Raw genomic sequence first — 17,756 nt, 5'->3', positions numbered from 1 at the left:
AACTCATCCCACACTGGCGAGGGATGCTGGATTCACTAAAGTCAGTTTCTACTTTTTTAGAGACATTGACACACTTTAAAAATAAATAAACTCAGTCATATAGAGCTTGATCAATATTGTTTAATGTGAACAATAGCAGGCTTATATACAAAGAAGTAGAATCAGAGGGTTTCCCGATCATGCAGCTTCTGCCTTGGCCTCGATCCTCTTCTTCCTCAGCTGGAGCCTCCTCTCCCTCTCGTACTCCTTCATACGCATCACGTAACTGAAGGTAGGAAGCACAAAAGTGAAAATATATTTACTACAGACCATATTGTAGGTGAATCTGAACCACAAGGCTTGTTTTAAAATATGAATTGTGCTCTAAAGTAACGACTTGTGGAAAACGGGACGCTTCAGGAACTGATCCGTTTAAGTAAACGGTCCAGAATAGCTACTGAGCAGAAGGTTTAGTATTATTTAAAGAAGGCCTTGTTCACATTTCTTTAACAGTAACTGGTGTTACAGCAGTTTATACGACTTGTTGCGTGTAAAGAAGCCTCACAGTGTCCCTTTGACCTGATCCCTGGACACTTACTCCTGGTGTTCACAGTAGTCCCAGTCGTGCCTCTCATGCTTGCAGGCCAGGAAGTTGGGCCAGTTGTCCCTCTTACACTTCATGAGCTTTAGTAGATGGTGGGCACAGTAATCCCTCTGCCCCAAAGGCAGCTGGGCCAAGTTCATCTGATCCTGGGTTGCAATCATCTCTAAAAAAAAAAAAAAAGAGAAACTCATTTTCAGTCATCAGCTAACCTTCAGTGATAGTCAGACCTGACTAAAGCAAAATGTTAATTGTATTTAATAAATGCTAACAGAAATATCAATGTAGTACCAGAGTTGTGGTAAAATAAACTATTACCTGAATTTATAATTTGTAAAACAAAGATCACCTTTCCAGGTTTCTTGAATACTATTTTGTTTCCACTTTAAGGCTGGATAAAAGTTTTAAAACCTATTAAAGGCTGGTACATTTTTATCATGGACAGATCTGTAAAGCCCTTATTACAATGACAGCGCCGACAGAGAAAGGCTTCTAAAACTCATGAGCAAATATGTTTTGTCACAATTTAAAATTTGAAAATGACTGAGGGTAAATTTACAACAAAAACCTCCCGGCTTCATCAAGCAACCTGATTGGTAGGTAATTAATGTACAGCTTGTAGTTATTTTATAAAGGTGCAACATTAGTTTGACACGTATATGCATCTTTGTAAAATAACAAATGTGTAGTCTAAAGGGTTTCACTGGCAGTCGTGTAGATTTAGTCCAATGCAGCGGAAAAAGGAAACATCGTACAAGAATGTGTGCTTAATATGAACAGAATTAACTTTTGTTTGTGATACAAAATGTACCCATCGATTTTACCTAATCATTTAATACCGAAAACAAAGATAAAATGGATAAAACAAGTCTCTGAGGTCAGAAGTTGTTTGGTCCGAGTTTTCAATTTACAGGAAACGAAAATGTTAAAATTGAAATTCCTTAAATTACCTGACCAAAATTTCTAGGTTTTATTTTGTAAGCAATTTTTAGAACATTCTGGATAAGGGAGAAAAAGCTTTTACTCTTAAAATGTTTCTGCCTTGGGATCCAAAAACTACAAAGAAAAATTACACCAAGGATGGCTTAATTTCAGATGCTCAAAAATAGACTTAGACTGAATTATCCTACTATAAGACGAGGTCCTTTAAAATAAAGGTTGTGATTTATTTATAACTATATTGAATTTGTAAAGAAATGATGCTTTGCATGCGTTATTTACCATGAACAATAGAAATGGATTAAATTGAATACCTTATTTGAAACAGTCACACATATCATGGACAATAGGCATACTGAACATTATCATAAAAATAAATATTTAAATAAGATTTTTTTAAAATGTGTGTTAAAACAAAATAGAACTTTATGTTGTAGAATCTCATTCAAAATACTCTCCAGTAAAGCAACAGAGGATGTTTCATTAACAAAAACGGAGGGATGGTGGTTTCTTTGTTCAGGAACCACGAATCCAGTTTAAACGTTTGAGTTTTGAATAAGCGTGAATTTATCTGAATTAAACTCAAGTTGTGACGTTATAAAGGCTAAATAATACCGATCACATGTCGATATTTTTTATAAAGATTAATTATGCATGATCCTAATATGTCATTGAGTCTGTCTTCAATTACTTAGCATTTATTAATTAAAAAAAGGACAATTAGCACTCGGGAATTAAGATTTGACTGTTAACTGTTAAATACGGTGGCCGAAACGGTTCAAATACAAAAGTAAAATAAAATAGTAAATACAAAAACAATGTAATTAAAAACGATCCTTTTGCTCTGACTGGATTTGCCACTTAGATGCATTCTGGTTCATTGTGCTGTGCTGCAGCTCCTCTCTAAATAGGTGGCTAGCAGGTGATATGCTAACATTTAGCCACTCGACAGGCCTGGTTCGTTCATGTCTCAGAGGCTGCATTAGACAGAGCTAAACCAAAAGGTAAAGCCCGGTCCAGTCGCTGCTCACTGACCTCTCTCCTTCCTCTCTCCGAAGCCGAAGTCCGGGTCGAACTCGAACTTCTTGGCAGGATCCGGCTCGGTGTCCGTTTCGGTGACATACCGCCTGACCAGGTGAGCGCCCATGGCTACGGTGATGTTAGCACCCCGAAGGCACAAATGTATTTATCGCTGACTGATTTTGTTCACTAGGAAAAATAAAATGTTTACAGAAATATTCTACAGTCTGCCATTCGGTCACCTCCACAAAACCCCTGCGCCCACTTCCGGTTTCCTTTAGAAATCCATCATACTAAAAACGCTCTACCGCCCCCTACAGGGCTGGCAGGTAAAACAACAGCACAAGGACATAACATTCAGATTACATTACATACATAAATTCATATTCATATTTTTGTATTTGTAAACAAAACTTTTTTTGATAAAAAAAATTCCTGAACCAGAAAAAAAAAAAAAAACATACAGATTTATAGCGTTAGATGGGCAATTTTACATTAAGATGCAAACCCCTGAGCAATTCAGCTTCTTACCTGGACTCAAAGTCATCCGGTGTAGACACATACAATTCATAGCTTTTGAGATTATTTAGACTGAAATGCACTTGCATGCAAAGTGTACCTTACAGTTTCCAATCAGCCTAAATAAAAGCAATGTAATCAAAGACAGAAAGCTATTGAAAAGCTTTTCCAGGTAAAGCTCTCGCAAGCCTACGCTGTCATTAAAAAAGAGGCCGGCAGGTGGTCTGATTGGCGGTCTACAAAAGGCTATTGTAAAAGGTGAACAAAACAGCCTAATAGAAATAATTTTGTGGATGCATGAGATTAAAGGGCATCTTAATGCATTTTTTTTATTGTGTTTGGATTATTTGTTTAAAATGGTTACATTTATTAATATTTCCAAATAAGAAATGTATATAAAAATTTGACAAAAGCAAAGCAAGTGCAGTGCAGACAACAACACAGGCAATTATATGATCAATGTATGTACCACATCAAGAAAGTAATAATAACCAAATGTATATTTCCGTGGTGATTTGATGAGTGAATATGAACACCCTACAGTAGGATTTAGAAGTACTCCCTGTTGAGGACAATCTGCCAATTATTCGCTATATTGCTGAATAATTTTTTTTAACATAATATCTGGCAGTGTTGGGGAGGGGGGGGGGGGGGGGGGGTTGTAAATTCCACTCCAACTCTGACCAGTATGGTTACTCTTATGCACACAGGGGTTTCTCAGGATTCCCATATTTCCCAGCATCTGGATATCTCATGTTAGCGAAGCTACGTAGTGATATTGGCAAACATAGAGGACATGAATGGAAGCAGCTGAAAGTTAATAAAGGTCTTTAATGCATTTATAACAATAGACAGTCCTGCTCTGGGGTTTCAGACAACATGACATCATTCATTCGTGCACAACAGATGATGGAGAGTTAAAAGTAAGTTTTAAAATTACCAATCTGTTTTTGAAAAACAAAAGATAGGCCAATTTTGATTTATTTATTCTGATTTCTTTACTTTTTTAAACTTTAAAGGGGCCCAGTCACATTTTTGACCATAAAAGGAAAATACAAAAATAATCATACAATTATCTTCAAATAAAACAATATACACCAAGCGTTCATCCTTATAGCGTTGACTTAGTCTTTTTTGAGTCTGAAAGGAATTTTGCACCTGGCGCAATCAGCAGACATGAACATAAATGTTTATATTCACACAACATTGTTGTGTGCCATCTGCCGGCAGGACCGCAGAACTATCAGAAAGCAAGATGGCGACAATTGATGCAGCTACTGTAAGAGCCAGTAGATCGACCTGCAATGCCTCGCAGTAAAGTGACAGCTCAGCGTGGTCGAAGACCGACCCGATCTACAGGGATTTGGTTACTTAGTCTTTCTTGTTGCACCTGTGCCAGATGTTACTGACTATTGCTTCTCCTTGTTTACTCATTGTGCGCATGCACAATATCGTACCTCTGGTCACATGGTCTTGTTATTGTAAATATACACTAAAGCGCTTGGTTTACCAAAAAATAGAGGCAAAACAAATAGTAAAACACAGAAAAAAAAACATTAAAAGCAGGACGCAATAATTTAATGGGAAAGCCATTTGAATGCAACCAGAGTGCGTTACTGGCATAGAGATTTGTAGTCATAGTACATAGGCCCATTTAAGGGAGCATAGCATGCAAAATCCATTTTTGCAGCCCTCAAACACATTTTGTTGAATGTAATCTGTCCAGATGCTGCATAAACATCTTCATTTTCTTTTTGGGTAATACTTTTTTAAAGCTGCTCAGTTTCTCTGTTATCTATTACGGTTTTTGATCAATTACGTCACAGTATTTGCAGGACTGAACAAGGTGAAGGACTTCCAACTTCCCAATTTCATGAATTTGCCATTTTTATCTTTTTACCATTTTTTGCTTTTTTATGATTTTGTAGTCCAAGCTCAAGGATGCCGAAGCTTCAAGTGGATATGTGAAAATATTTGGTTAGAAGGTGTATCAACCCACGTGGGTGAGGGTGGGGTACAGGCCTCCTTTATACTTAAAGAGACTGCACCAAACCGAGTTACTCTCAGACGCGCCTCAGAACAGGGGTAGAAAGGGTAAATTAGCAAATAATTCAGATATTTCAGTGCCCCTGTTATATAAACCGCAAATCACTTATTTAAATGTGAAAAGGAAGAATTCAAAAGCATGATATGTTCCCACTTTAAAGTATGATGAAAGCATGAATGAAAAAAATCATGCACTGTGTTTTTCTTGGAGCCAACAGGGAAAACCGCATTTCATTGAGAAATGATTCGATGAAAAACCAACACATTTACAAAAATATTGACACAAGTTAATTTGGTTGCTCAGAGTGTTGAGCAAGGTACTTTAAGGTTTATTTGGAACTCATTTTCTGTTTGGCTTATTTTAAAACATGAACATATTTTTCATAATATTCTCTGAACACAAATAAAATCAGATCTTTAGTTCATGAACATTTTGTGTTAAAGAACCAAAATGTTGCATGTCACAAGACAATGAATCAGTCTAATATAAGCAAGTATCAACACTAAATCAATACAGAGATATCATCGGCTGTTTGTGGGTAGGCTATAATTATTTTGACAAAAAGTATTTATAGAAATATCTTGGATCAAAAACTATCCTTAACGCAAAACACTGGATGAGTGAACAGAAGCCCGGTTTATTTTTCTGCTTAGACGTTCTCAACAGTTAACAAACAATAAAATGCAAAGAACAAAACAACTCAACATTATTCATTTACCACCATCATTCCAAACTGTATGCTTAAAAAACTCTCACTGGATTCTAAAAGTGAAAATCAAATCTTTTATATTTTTACATGTTAATGTAATTTCTATCAGTCAAAAAGAAATTTAGACAGACACTTTTCAATCGGTCTTTTTCTGTCACTAGCAGTCTCAAAGCATCATCATCATCATCACTGGTAGAGATCCTCATCACCTTCCTCTCTGAACTGGTTCGGCCTCTCCGATCCAGAACCTGACCCCTGATCTCCAGACCGGGTGCCGGTAGCAGACGGGAACCTGAGGGGGGGACATCTAAAGTGAGAAATCTGGAGAACAATAAAAAAAAACAAAGCCTGCAACGCTTGTCCACACCTGAAGTTCCCAAAACCTCGGCTCTGCTGCAGAGTCTGAGCAAACATCTCGTATTTGCGGATGTCGTTGTCGCTGACGGAGCGGCGAGCGAAGCGCATCGCCTCTTCAAAGTGGTCCTTCCTGATCTCTGGGACCGGATCGAAGTCCTCGTCCTGTAAAAAGCGAACCAGAGCAGGATTAGATTAAACCTGTTCCTGCAGAATACCAGTCCAAAGGCTGAAGGTCGCAGAACACACAGCAGCCCTTCAGGAAAATCTCAGCAGTGCTTTAAGATGCGACGTCTTTGTTGAAGTGAAATGAAGTCCAAAATGCTAAATGTGTGTAATGTAGAGTTAAAATGGTAGAGCAGCATTGATAGCTGACCATTGGGATTCCTGGTCTGCTCTGCCTCTGACGCTCAGCCTTGATCTCGGCTTCGATGGCCTCCCGGATGGCCAGCTTACAAGCTCGCTGACAGATCTCGGTCAGGTCGGCTCCGGAGAAACCCTCGGTGATCCCAGAGAGGAACTCCAGATCTACGTCCTACAGACAGGAACCCCATTTAAACAAAGAAGCAGCAGGGGGGGGAAAAAAAACCAAAGGCACTTTCTAGACATTGAAACTTTACATTTCTGTTATTCAGGAGTATTCAGCTGGTTTAATGTTGGAATAATAAACTTTACTGAGACACTAAAATTATAAACTACCGCCTCAAAGAACTTGGATTAAACCGGTAATAAAAACACTATTTTTCTCTTCTATTTTTTTTACTCTGTACCCGTCAATTTATTTTGTATTACACGATTACGGTTGGGATATTTCTACCACATCACCTGAATTTTTCCACATTTTGTCACATTATAGCTACAATCTCAAATGAATTTGAACAGGATTTTATGTGACAGACCGACATTAGTATTCATATCCAGAACAACCAATTGTTTCAAGTATTTTGGGGTCTGCCTCTACCAGCTCTGTACATGAACAAATACATTTCTGGCCCTCCTTCTTTGCTCGTATTCAGTCAGATTGGACGGAGAGTATCTGTGAACAACAGCTTTCACATCTTGCAACACATTCTCATTTGCATTTAGGCCCTGACTTTGACTAGGCCATTCTAACACATGAATATTCTTTAATCTAAACTATTGCATTATGGCTACGGCTGTGGGTTTAGGGTTGTTGTTCTGCTGGAAGGTGACACTCCGCTGTGACGTCACATCTGTTCGAGCTTGTTGTAGGATTTCCGCGGTGTTTTGATCCATCCATCTCCCCATCAACATTAACTAGCCTCCATGTCCCTGTTAAAGGGAAGCTTCCCCACAGCATGATGCTACCACCTCCTATTTTCACGCCGTGGATGGTGCCTTTAGCAATGTTGGTCTTCAACCAAACACATTGTTTGTCTTGGTTAAGGTTAAATTGTGGTCTAATTTGATCAGAGCTCCCTCATCCACTTATTTGCTGTGTCCTTGGGGCAAAAACGTCTTACAGCTGTATTTTGCACATTTCAGATTGCTGGCATTTCTAGAAAATGTTTAAGAACGTTGCCCTGTTAAGCATTGCTTTGTTTTGGTCTGGCGAATAAAAATCGCTACCAAATGCACAGGACGAACAGGTTGCAACCAGACAAAAAGTGAAAAAGTTTAAGGGGTGTGAGGACTTTTCCAAGGCTAAATAACTCCATTTACTTCTGGGTAAAAAGGTCTAATGCAAGGATACAATAAGAAGTTTTAATATGATGAGGGGATGGCATGGAGTTAAAATTGAACGCGTTGCATTCATTAACAGATATCTAACATTTTAATACACCAGCTTTAGACCTTTTTTTTTGTCCATCATTGACGGCTACATGCCAAAAAGCTGGGATGGAGATCCGTCAACAGATGAGATGTGTGTCTGTGTATTTCTTACTCGTGCAATCGGTGATTTGCGCAGATTAGCTTTAAGAATTGCCATGCGAGAGGGTTTGTCGGGGAGCGGGATGTAGATGAGCTGGTCCAGACGGCCCGGCCGCAGGATGGCCGGGTCTATGATGTCCGGCCTGGGTCGACGGGAGGAGGGACGTCAACATGGATTTTCAGCTGTTTGCCATTATGCAGGGAAGACATACACAGAGAAGGCACCTGTTTGTGGCACCGATGATGAAAACGTTCTTCTTGTCCGACATGCCGTCCATCTCAGTGAGAATCTGGTTGATGACTCTGTCGGCGGCGCCGCCGGCGTCCCCCGCCCCGCCTCCTCTGGACTTGGCGATAGAGTCCAACTCGTCAAAAAACAAGATGCAGGGGGCTGCCTGTCTGGCCTGCAGGAGGGAAGGAACAGTCGCCAAAAGGTTGCACATTAAAAGCTCCAGATGTGCCTCGATCTGTTGTCGCTTCACAAACCTCTCACCTTGTCAAAAACATCTCTGACATTGGCCTCCGACTCTCCGAACCACATGGTGAGCATCTCCGGTCCTTTGATGGACACAAAGTTTGCCTGACACTCGTTGGCGATGGCCTTCGCCAGGAGCGTCTTCCCGCAGCCGGGGGGGCCGTAGAACAGCACCCCTCGAGACGGGGTCATCCCAAACTTCAGGAACTTGTCAGGGTGCTCCACTGGATACTGGAGATATCACGACAAACATTAATGGATGGTTTAAGAGCGTTATGATTGTAGTTCTAGTGCAGGCTATGCTGCGAATGGTTCCTGCACCTGAACGAGCTCCTGGAGTTCTCGCTTGACCTCGCTCAGACCACCGATGTCCTCCCAGTTGACCTGAGGAACCTCTGCCACTGTCTCTCTCAGAGCTGATGGGTTGCTTTGACTCAGGGCCCACTAGATTGCCCAAATTGTAGTGGGACGATTTTACCAAAAGGATAAAAAAAAAACATTTAGAAGTCGTCTTGTACACGGTATTGTGCAGAAGTGTTAAACCCCCCTTTACATTTTGCTTTCACGGAGTAATACTTTCCTGTAATCTCTTAAATTGGTTGATTTCCTAAAATCTGTCAAAGTCTTTCTTGAGGATTTGGCAGTTTTTTCCCTTAATTTTCTGAGGTAATGACGGGAAATTAAAGAAAAAGCTGCCAAAACCTTGTACCTGATCATAGCACGGAGCCTAACCTTCCACCTTTGGTGTTTTTCACTTTAAGAAATTTAGTCTTTGGCACAGTGATGGAATCAAAATGAAAATTGCTTCATTGGTCAGTTGACTTAGTGTACAAACAGGCAATTATCCATGCAAAAATGGTCAGGCACTGGATGGAAAATAGATTCAAATGGCATCCTAACACTAACACAATTTTAAAAGATTAAAAGACGTTGGGCTCACTGGAAGCAAAATTGCAGCAACAGGTATTAATCCAGCCTTTTACACAGATCCATAGCTCAAATTCTTGGAGTAAGCATTGCATTTGAGCATGCAGCATGAGTGGGTATTGCATATTAACTTGGAAGTCATCCATGGTGACGGCCAGGGAGTTGAGCAGGTCAGCATCGATGGTTTCGTCCTCCAGATCGATGAGCGTCATCTTCTTGCGTATTGCCTGCAGAGCGGCTTCTGAGCACAAAGCGGCGAGGTCGGCGCCCACGTGCCCATGTGTCTCTGCTCCGATCTGACGTCAAATTAAACACCACATGAACAAACATCAGTAAAAGCAGAAGGGTTGTTGGCTAATAATCTCTGTGGTGTCAGTGGAAAATATATTGTTGGCCTTTTTTTTTTTAAAGTAAACATATTAGTAAGTTTTGTTATTTTCAAGTGCAGCGTCTTTCTGACAGCCCTGACGATTTCTGTTCAAATCTCACCAGTTCACAGCTGTTATTACTTGCAGGAGTCAGGTTTAAAAGGCCAGCTTTTAGTCCTGAAAGATTATTAGGTATAAGCCACAAACAGCACTGGTCTGTGAGACTCAGGTGTTTAATTTAGATTCATTTGCATACAGCTGGCTCTCCCCATAAATGCCTGCAGCAGGCCATCATTTGAATGCAGTCAGCTTGTATCCCTGCTTAGAAGAATCAAATAATTTATTTTGAAAGGGATTTGTGAAATAAATCCCTCATGCGCTCATGATTTTACACCACAAAAAGGGAACTAAAAATAAATAGATTTTCTTAAAATGAGTGCATTTGTCCTTGAGTTGAGCAGGTAAGTTTAAATGATCTGCCAAACGGAATAAGACTTTTGCACTTAAAATAGGAACAACTCATCTCTGTCATCATATTTCAAGTGCAGTATATCTAATGATCTTATTTTAGGGGTCAAAATACTCTTTCTATTGGCAGATAATCTTTAATTAAGGGCAAATCCACTTATCTGTTGAAACTTTACTTATTTTTCAAGCACTTTTTACTGTGTAGCATTAAATGTTATATTTTAAACCTCTCTGTTGCAGCAGCTCACCTTTTCCAGATCAACATCATCCGCCAGTTTCATGTTTTTGGTGTGGATCTGCAGGATCTCCAGCCTGCCGGTCGAATCGGGGATCCCAATGTCAATCTCTCGATCAAACCTGCCTGGAGAGCATCGGGGTTTCCGTGAATACACCCGCATGTCAGCGCTTGCTTTTTGCACACGTGCACGTATGTGTGGCCGTCCTGACCGAAGCGTCTCAGAGCCGAGTCGATGCTGTTCGGCCGGTTCGTCGCCGCCATCACAACCACGTGGGCTCTTTGCTTCAAGCCATCCATCAGGGTCAGGAGCTGCGACACGATGCGCCTCTCCACCTCACCGTGAGTCTGTGCGCACAACATTACTTTAGCAAAAGCAGCGAAGATCCCAAAGGTATGTGTGCGGGGTGTGAGTTTCTTGTGAAACAAGTGCATTTGCTCATCTTAGTTTGCCCACCTTCTCTCTCTTGGGAGCGATGGCGTCCAGCTCGTCGATGAAGATGATCGCCGGAGCGTTGCTCTCTGCCTCCTCAAACGCCTTCCTCAGGTTGCTTTCCGACTCCCCTGCCAGCTTACTCATGATCTCGGGACCTTGTGACAGAATCATGTTAGGATCTCCTGAATTGAGCTAGAAATAAGAAAACCCACTTCACTACACGAAATAACATTTGATAGTCTCCCGTATCTCTCAGTAAACCTCTTGATGAAGTGCTTTAGTTTTTTTTTTTTGTAACATTTCATTTCAATTCAATTTTATTTATATAGCGCCAATTCATGAAACATGTCATCTCAAGGCACTTTACAAAGTCAAAATCAATCATATTATACAGATTGGTCAAAAATGTTCCTATATAAGGGAACCAGTTGATTGCATCAAAGTCCCAACAAGCAGCATTCACTCCTGGAGAAGCGTAGAGCCACAGGGAGAGTCGTCTGCATTGTACATGGCTTTGCTGCAATCCCTCATACTGAGCAAGCATGAAGCGACAGTGGGAAGAAAAACTCCCCATTAAAGGGAAGGAAAAACCTCCATCAGAACCAGAACCAGGCTCAGTATGAACGGTCATCTGCCTCGACTGACTGGGAGTTAGAGAAGACAGAGCAGAGACACAACAAGAGAGACAAACAAGCACAGAAGCACACATTGATCCATTTAATTGCTTTTAGGTCAAACAGATTTTATCCTCAGACAAAGAATAACTGATTCGATACAAAATTCTGTTTTCAAATAACAGTTTCATTTATTACAAAATCTATCCAGACCAACCTGGCACTGTGTATGAAAAGGCTACTGCCATCTAAACCCAACAGCTGCTTGTGGTATCCTTGGCAGCAACATCTGCCATCAGCTGTGTTTCGGACCAGATGACGACACTTTAGACATCGGTGTGGATTCTTTGCTGAGTTATTTCATTTCAGCCTCGGTGCAGGGGTTTTGAGCATTCACCGCCTGTTCACCATCCTGTCACAGCATCTCAACTGGGTTTAAGTCGAGGCTTTGGCTAGGCCACTTCAAAGCCTTCTTTTTGTTTTGGTTTATTTTGCAAACTCAAAGTGCGCTTGAGCGTAAAGTCACAGACTTTACGTCAGGGCATTCTGCTTCAGGGTTTTCTGGTTGGGAGGAGGGTTCCTGTTTCCATCGGTCATGGCAAGTTGTCCATGTTTGATGCAGCAGAGGCTGAAAACCTCCCACCAACACACACATTTGACTCTCAGCATTATATTTTTCTTAAAAACTGCATTTGTTTTACACCAAATGTAAAGGATATCACACCGTCTCACATCAGTACAACTCCCAAAAATCCTCACGTTGTTTCAGGGTCAATGTTTAAATCGGCCTCTGTGAACATTTTGTGTTTTTTCAGGGTTTTTTCCCTTTGAATCCTCCAATAGATGCCATCCTTGCCCAATATCTTTATTGAGCAAAAACGGCATCAAGCAACATTAAGTTGCAGTAAAATATTCTCTTTTATTCTGAGATATTATTTTCCTGGGTTCTTTTGGGACCCCAGGGGCCACGGTGCCATCCATACGCTCCTGAAGTAGTTTTCTTAGGCCAGCTTCTCTGCAATGGTTCCCCCCTGTTGCACCTTTTCTTTATTTGTGAAGAAATTCTATAAGTGGAGTCCTCAAGCCTTGGAAACAGCTTTTTAACTCTTCCCAGACTGGCAGATGTCAGTGACGTTGCTTCTTATCTGTTCTTAAATTTCTTTCTTTTTGAAAGCTTTTAGTTTACTTCATGCTGCCGGACAGGTTGTTTAGAAGATTTCTTGATCCTACAGGTCAGTCAGTTACAAAGCCTGGGAATGACTTGTTAAATTGAACTACCTTGTCCAAAGACAGTGCATAATTGCAGTTTAATTTATGATTTAACAATGTCTAATATGAACCTTTGTTTCATGACCAGAAGCATCTGGGTGTTAAAAAAAAGAAAAAACAGAAGAAATCTGCAAGGGAACATTTTAACAGCCCTTTGCAGTGTGACGTGACTAAATCATGGGAAAGTGACTTACCGTTGATTAAGAAGAAGAAAGCCCCAGTCTCATTGGCTACCGCTCGGGCCACAAGGGTCTTCCCTGTCCCCGCAGGGCCGTAAAGCAGGATACCTCTCGGGGGCTGAGAAAGAAAGAAACAAAAAAAGTGAAGTGCTTGATGTTAGGATTTAAAGAAAGCGGTCTTATGGTTGGATCGGCAGCACGACACCTTAACTCCTATCGCCTTGAAGAGTCCCGGGTGCCGGAGAGGAAGCTCCACCATCTCTTTGATCTGAGCCAGCTGCTTCCGACAGCCTCCGATGTCGTCATACCCAACATCATTTAGATTCTCCTCCTCGTCCTGTCACAGAAAGCAGGAACATCCAGGATGCTCTGACAACCAGATCGAGATACTTTCTTAAAACGTGTGGGAACACAACAAATTCTCATCGTGTTTCACGAAGATTCCTTCTCTTCATGTTGCTCTGTTGAACAGCTAAAGTTCAAGGTTTGTGACGCAGCCAGCTGTCTTTTCCTGTAAACCAGTTTCTTAATATTTAAATATTACGTACAGATTTCATGTAACAGACGGACACGGCATCATGTGACTCAACACCTTACTGCATGCTCGCTGTGTCCCCTTTAAGGGGATCTCTGCAGCTCCTCCAGAGTTGTCTGTGATGAACGCGCTCCTCTACAGAGCTGTCAGTTTAGGTAAACGCCGATGTCTTGGTAGATTTGCAGTTGTGCAATGCGCTTTCCATTTTCTGATGATAGATTAAACATTGCCTTCTGAGATGCTCAATGCTTGGTAAATTGTTTCATAGCGCTGCTTTATGCTCACCGATGATCTCTATTAAAACCGCTGAGGTCTTCACAGAACAGCTGGATTCATACTGAGATTAAACCACACGCAGTTTTTTTTACTAATCATGTGACTTCTGACAGCATTACTTGCTCTGGGCTTTATGTGCAGGTATCAGAGTTAAGGGGATTGAATGCAAATGCATGCGTTTGATGTGCAAAGTCAGGGGGCCGGTGTCCCGCATGTTTTAAATCTTACCCTGGTTTCAGGACACTTGCATCAAGTGAATGGGTCAATAGCAGGGTCCTGCAAAACATGATGGACTGCAGAGGTGCTAATTCAGCCATTTAAATGAGCTGTTTTTAGGCAAGGACATGTCGAAAAAACATGCAGGACACGGTCAGCGAGGACTGGGGTTGGACACCCATGGTCTGTCGTATTTTATAATAGAAATATACAGAATGACAAAGGTTATTGGTTATAACAAGGCAAAATGGGAACTGACCAACTGACCTAAATGCATAACAACCCACTTTCCGGTGGTTTTCTACATTTTCTCCACAGGAAACAAGGACTGAAAGAAAACATGTCTTCTTGACAGCCTGTGTAAAAAAAAATTTAAAAAAACGTCCGGACCTCTCCCATCACATGCTCTCTAAACGCAACACATCCTTACAGACCTCTCTTTTGATCGGCTCTCCTTCGCAGTAGATGACAGTGTCTGGGGCAACAATGCAGTGAGGGCTCGGCTCCGTCTCTACCACCTTGAACTCGACGGCTCGCATGCTCCCCCTCACCAAGAAAATGTCACCTGATGTCAAAGACAAGACAATGCAACTCACTCAGAAACACCCAAAAGAAGAGGTTTGGGTTATTTATCGTTTCATGTCAAGAGTCTCGTTTTCGTACCTTTGTGTACCGGCCGGTATGCCTCTAGAAAGTACGGCTTGAGGAAAACGTCAAAAAGGTTCCCTGCCAGGCCCACAATAGTGTCGTCAATGGGGAGGACATGGATCTTTTTCCCATACTTGATGTCAGGACAAGCATGGATGCTGTTATGTCAAAAACACAAAATAATCTCAGTTTTCATCTATATCTGTAGGTAGTTTGTGTTAATTTTCATAAATTAATTATTGTGGGAAAAGACAGCAGAAATGTTTTTTCAAAAATCCAATTTGTTTACCAGCTCTGCTTATCGTATATATATATATATATATATATATATATATATATATATATATATATATATATATATATATATATATATATATATATATATATATATATATATATAATGTTAAAAAGAATTAGTCTGATGAATAAAGTTGGAGAAACTTCAATTATAAAAGAAGAATTGTGAGATTTCTAAACAATTTGGGACTTAAATTTGTTTAGAAAAAGATAATTAACACTTCAATTAAAGAAAGCTAGAAAAAAAATGGAACCAAGAAACAAATGTATTGTTTTTGACTAATAGTTATTCACTATTGATGAACAAACACAAAAGACGCAAACACTAAACAATTTAGAACAATTTAGAACTCTAAGTCTAATATGTTACTACAAATTCAAGAGATTGTTGATAACCCAGAGAGTTAACATTAAAGAACTGCTAAACTGAATAAAGATCTCCTAATTGCCAACACTCAAAACTACAATTGTTAACTGATAAAATGTTTTTCATTGTCATACAAACCTAAAAAAAGAGTTTTATGGTCTGGTTCCAAGTTCTAGTTTCTGCTTTAATGTAGGAAGAGAAAGAATGAAAATGGGAAATAAAATCAACATTTGGAGAATCATTTTACATAGAGCCAGATTGTTTTCATGCTCATTTTCTCTCCCTCGATAAATGAAAACAATGTTTAAATGCATTTTGTATATACGCAAATAATTTTGTCTGACATAAAACAAATATTTGTTCTTTTAAAACAAGTCTGACAATAAAGCTAAAGCAGGCATCTGTTTGGGGTAAAAACGTTTTTACCAGCATTTTAATGCAACAAATCACAAAAGGATGGTTGTTTATCTCTTTGAATTAGTCAGGCAACTCTTGTTTCTGATGTATTCTTCTAGAACTAAAAGATGGTCCTCTTTTCTGAGGAGGAGTTGTCGCAAGGGCCTGGTCAACCAATCAGAAGCTGACATGGGGTAAAGTGACAACTCTGACATATTAGACAGCCAAACTGTCTAATATGTCAAAGTTTCAACTAATATTCTAAATACATTCTGGATTTTCTGCTCATCACAGATACTTGTTCTCACTTCCAAAAATATCAACAATCCATCACTTTAGGCATAATAATTATCTCAGGACTAAAGTTCTCTTGGAGCTTCAAAACCATTTCAAACCTAGAAAAGACAGATTTGCATCAATGTAATATTAAAATGTCTGGTTTATAACAAATTTTTACAAAGCTTTCTCTTTTTCCAAACAAAACATAACTGCACCATCACAACATGTTTTATTTGTTTAGTCTCAATGAGCAAGGTTTTGAACATCACCAAAGGTTTTTGCCAGAACGACTCATGAATGGTGGTGATGAGAATTTGTTTTAACTAAATCTATAAGCCAGGAAGGCCTTTTGAAGTGATCTAGAAAATAAAATAAGGGACATTTTGTAGGTGAAAGGTCTACTTTAAGGTATGTGCGTCTGTGTGCACTCTACACATCCTACTATATCTACTGTAGGGTGCACATCTGATCTACCTGATGACATCCCCGAGGTGGACGCGCAGGTTGTTGCGCGTCACCCTGTTCATCCGAATCCTCTCATCTCCGCAGGTGTCGTCCGTCAGGATGATGCACACGGTTTGCCGGCGTTTTCGTCCCCTCAGCACCACGGTGTCCCCGCGGAAGAGCTGCAGCTCCTCCGTCTTATGCTGACGTGGACACACAAGGCTGAGTGCAAACCCGCCTCCACAGATCAATCGCTGGCTGAGTTCATGCAGAAACACACACCTGCGACAGGCTGACAATGCTGCTGTCCTCATTGAGCGCTTCGTCCACAATCAGCCTGTTGGGTCTGTGCTTCTGCTTCAGGATGGCAGTGGAGAAATCCTCTCCCTTCGGGCTTCCAAACAGGAGACACATCGGACACTTTCACATGCACCACACGCTCCACACACCAAGATCTAATTTCTTCATGTGACTCTGAGCTGTATTTAGAATCTCTTTGGCTCTCCGCGGAGCAGCTTGTTGCCCTGATAAACCTAAGAACATCTAAATTCATAAAAAGGTTTTGAGATTCGGATGAAACATTTGACCTCTTTTACAGAGATCAAGGTGTGTTAATCTTATTTTCCATGTTTAAAGTAATGTAGCGGTCTACTCACTCTGCTCCTCCTGGGCCTGGCATTTCTTCTCTCCTTTGTCTGGGAAATTCAGATAAGCTCAATTTTACGCTGCTGAATATTCAACAGTCGGGCCTTTATGCTTCAAAGCTTTTAGCTTTCTGCCTGATCTTTCCGGTCTTTGGTGAACTTTTGGTCTTCAGAGGCCAAAAAAGGTCACAGCAGATATTCTCAGGCTTTTCTCTTTCCCCCCCTCTTCACTTGTCTTCAATCTTCATGTTTGCGCGAGCTGCACTCTGCCTGTTTGTTATAAATACGTCCGTCTGCTTCTCCTGTTATAACCCCAACACGGTGCGCCCACACATGCAGGGATCCCTGGCACTTATCCTGGGAGAGCGTCCCAAAGCGGTCGCAATGTGATATTTCCTCCTGGCCCTGCTCCTCGGCTGCAAACGCAAAACCAGTAGCTCAGCTGCTCAACTGCTGGATAGTCGTGTGTTCAAATAAATTCAGGATTTTCCTCCTCTGCATTACGTGTCATCCCCGGGATCAGCCGCTTCTTATTTTCAAACACGGCGTACTGTCTTCACCTCCGACTGCGTGAATGAAGGGAGCTGCCTCTGAGAACCAGCTGCTCTGAAAGGCCAGAGGT

General features: G+C 40.7%; 2 protein-coding genes across 2 annotated transcripts; both read right to left on the bottom strand.

Annotated features, from left to right (window-relative positions):
• Positions 1 to 100: 100 nt before the first annotated feature.
• On the bottom strand, positions 101 to 2,828 carry ndufb7 (NADH:ubiquinone oxidoreductase subunit B7). The gene is made up of 3 exons (XM_012866983.3): positions 2,555 to 2,828; positions 578 to 746; positions 101 to 265 (listed from the first exon to the last, which is right to left on the bottom strand). Exons 1-3 carry the CDS (start codon positions 2,664 to 2,666, stop codon positions 178 to 180), a joined length of 369 nt encoding a protein of 122 aa, XP_012722437.1. The 5' UTR covers positions 2,667 to 2,828; the 3' UTR covers positions 101 to 177.
• Positions 2,829 to 3,869: 1,041 nt separating this feature from the next.
• Positions 3,870 to 17,756, bottom strand: zgc:136908. The gene is made up of 18 exons (XM_012866902.3): positions 17,147 to 17,756; positions 16,773 to 16,884; positions 16,521 to 16,693; positions 14,723 to 14,865; positions 14,494 to 14,624; positions 13,238 to 13,369; positions 13,048 to 13,150; positions 10,992 to 11,125; positions 10,747 to 10,882; positions 10,548 to 10,660; positions 9,595 to 9,759; positions 8,858 to 8,980; positions 8,555 to 8,767; positions 8,287 to 8,465; positions 8,075 to 8,204; positions 6,545 to 6,703; positions 6,182 to 6,333; positions 3,870 to 6,106 (listed from the first exon to the last, which is right to left on the bottom strand). Exons 1-18 carry the CDS (start codon positions 17,167 to 17,169, stop codon positions 6,001 to 6,003), a joined length of 2,427 nt encoding a protein of 808 aa, XP_012722356.2. The 5' UTR covers positions 17,170 to 17,756; the 3' UTR covers positions 3,870 to 6,000.

The sequence above is a fragment of the Fundulus heteroclitus genome, chromosome 5 (assembly GCF_011125445.2).
Source record: "Fundulus heteroclitus isolate FHET01 chromosome 5, MU-UCD_Fhet_4.1, whole genome shotgun sequence".
Taxonomy (NCBI): Eukaryota; Metazoa; Chordata; class Actinopteri; order Cyprinodontiformes; family Fundulidae; genus Fundulus; species Fundulus heteroclitus.
This window is presented reverse-complemented; position numbering and strand designations above follow the sequence as displayed.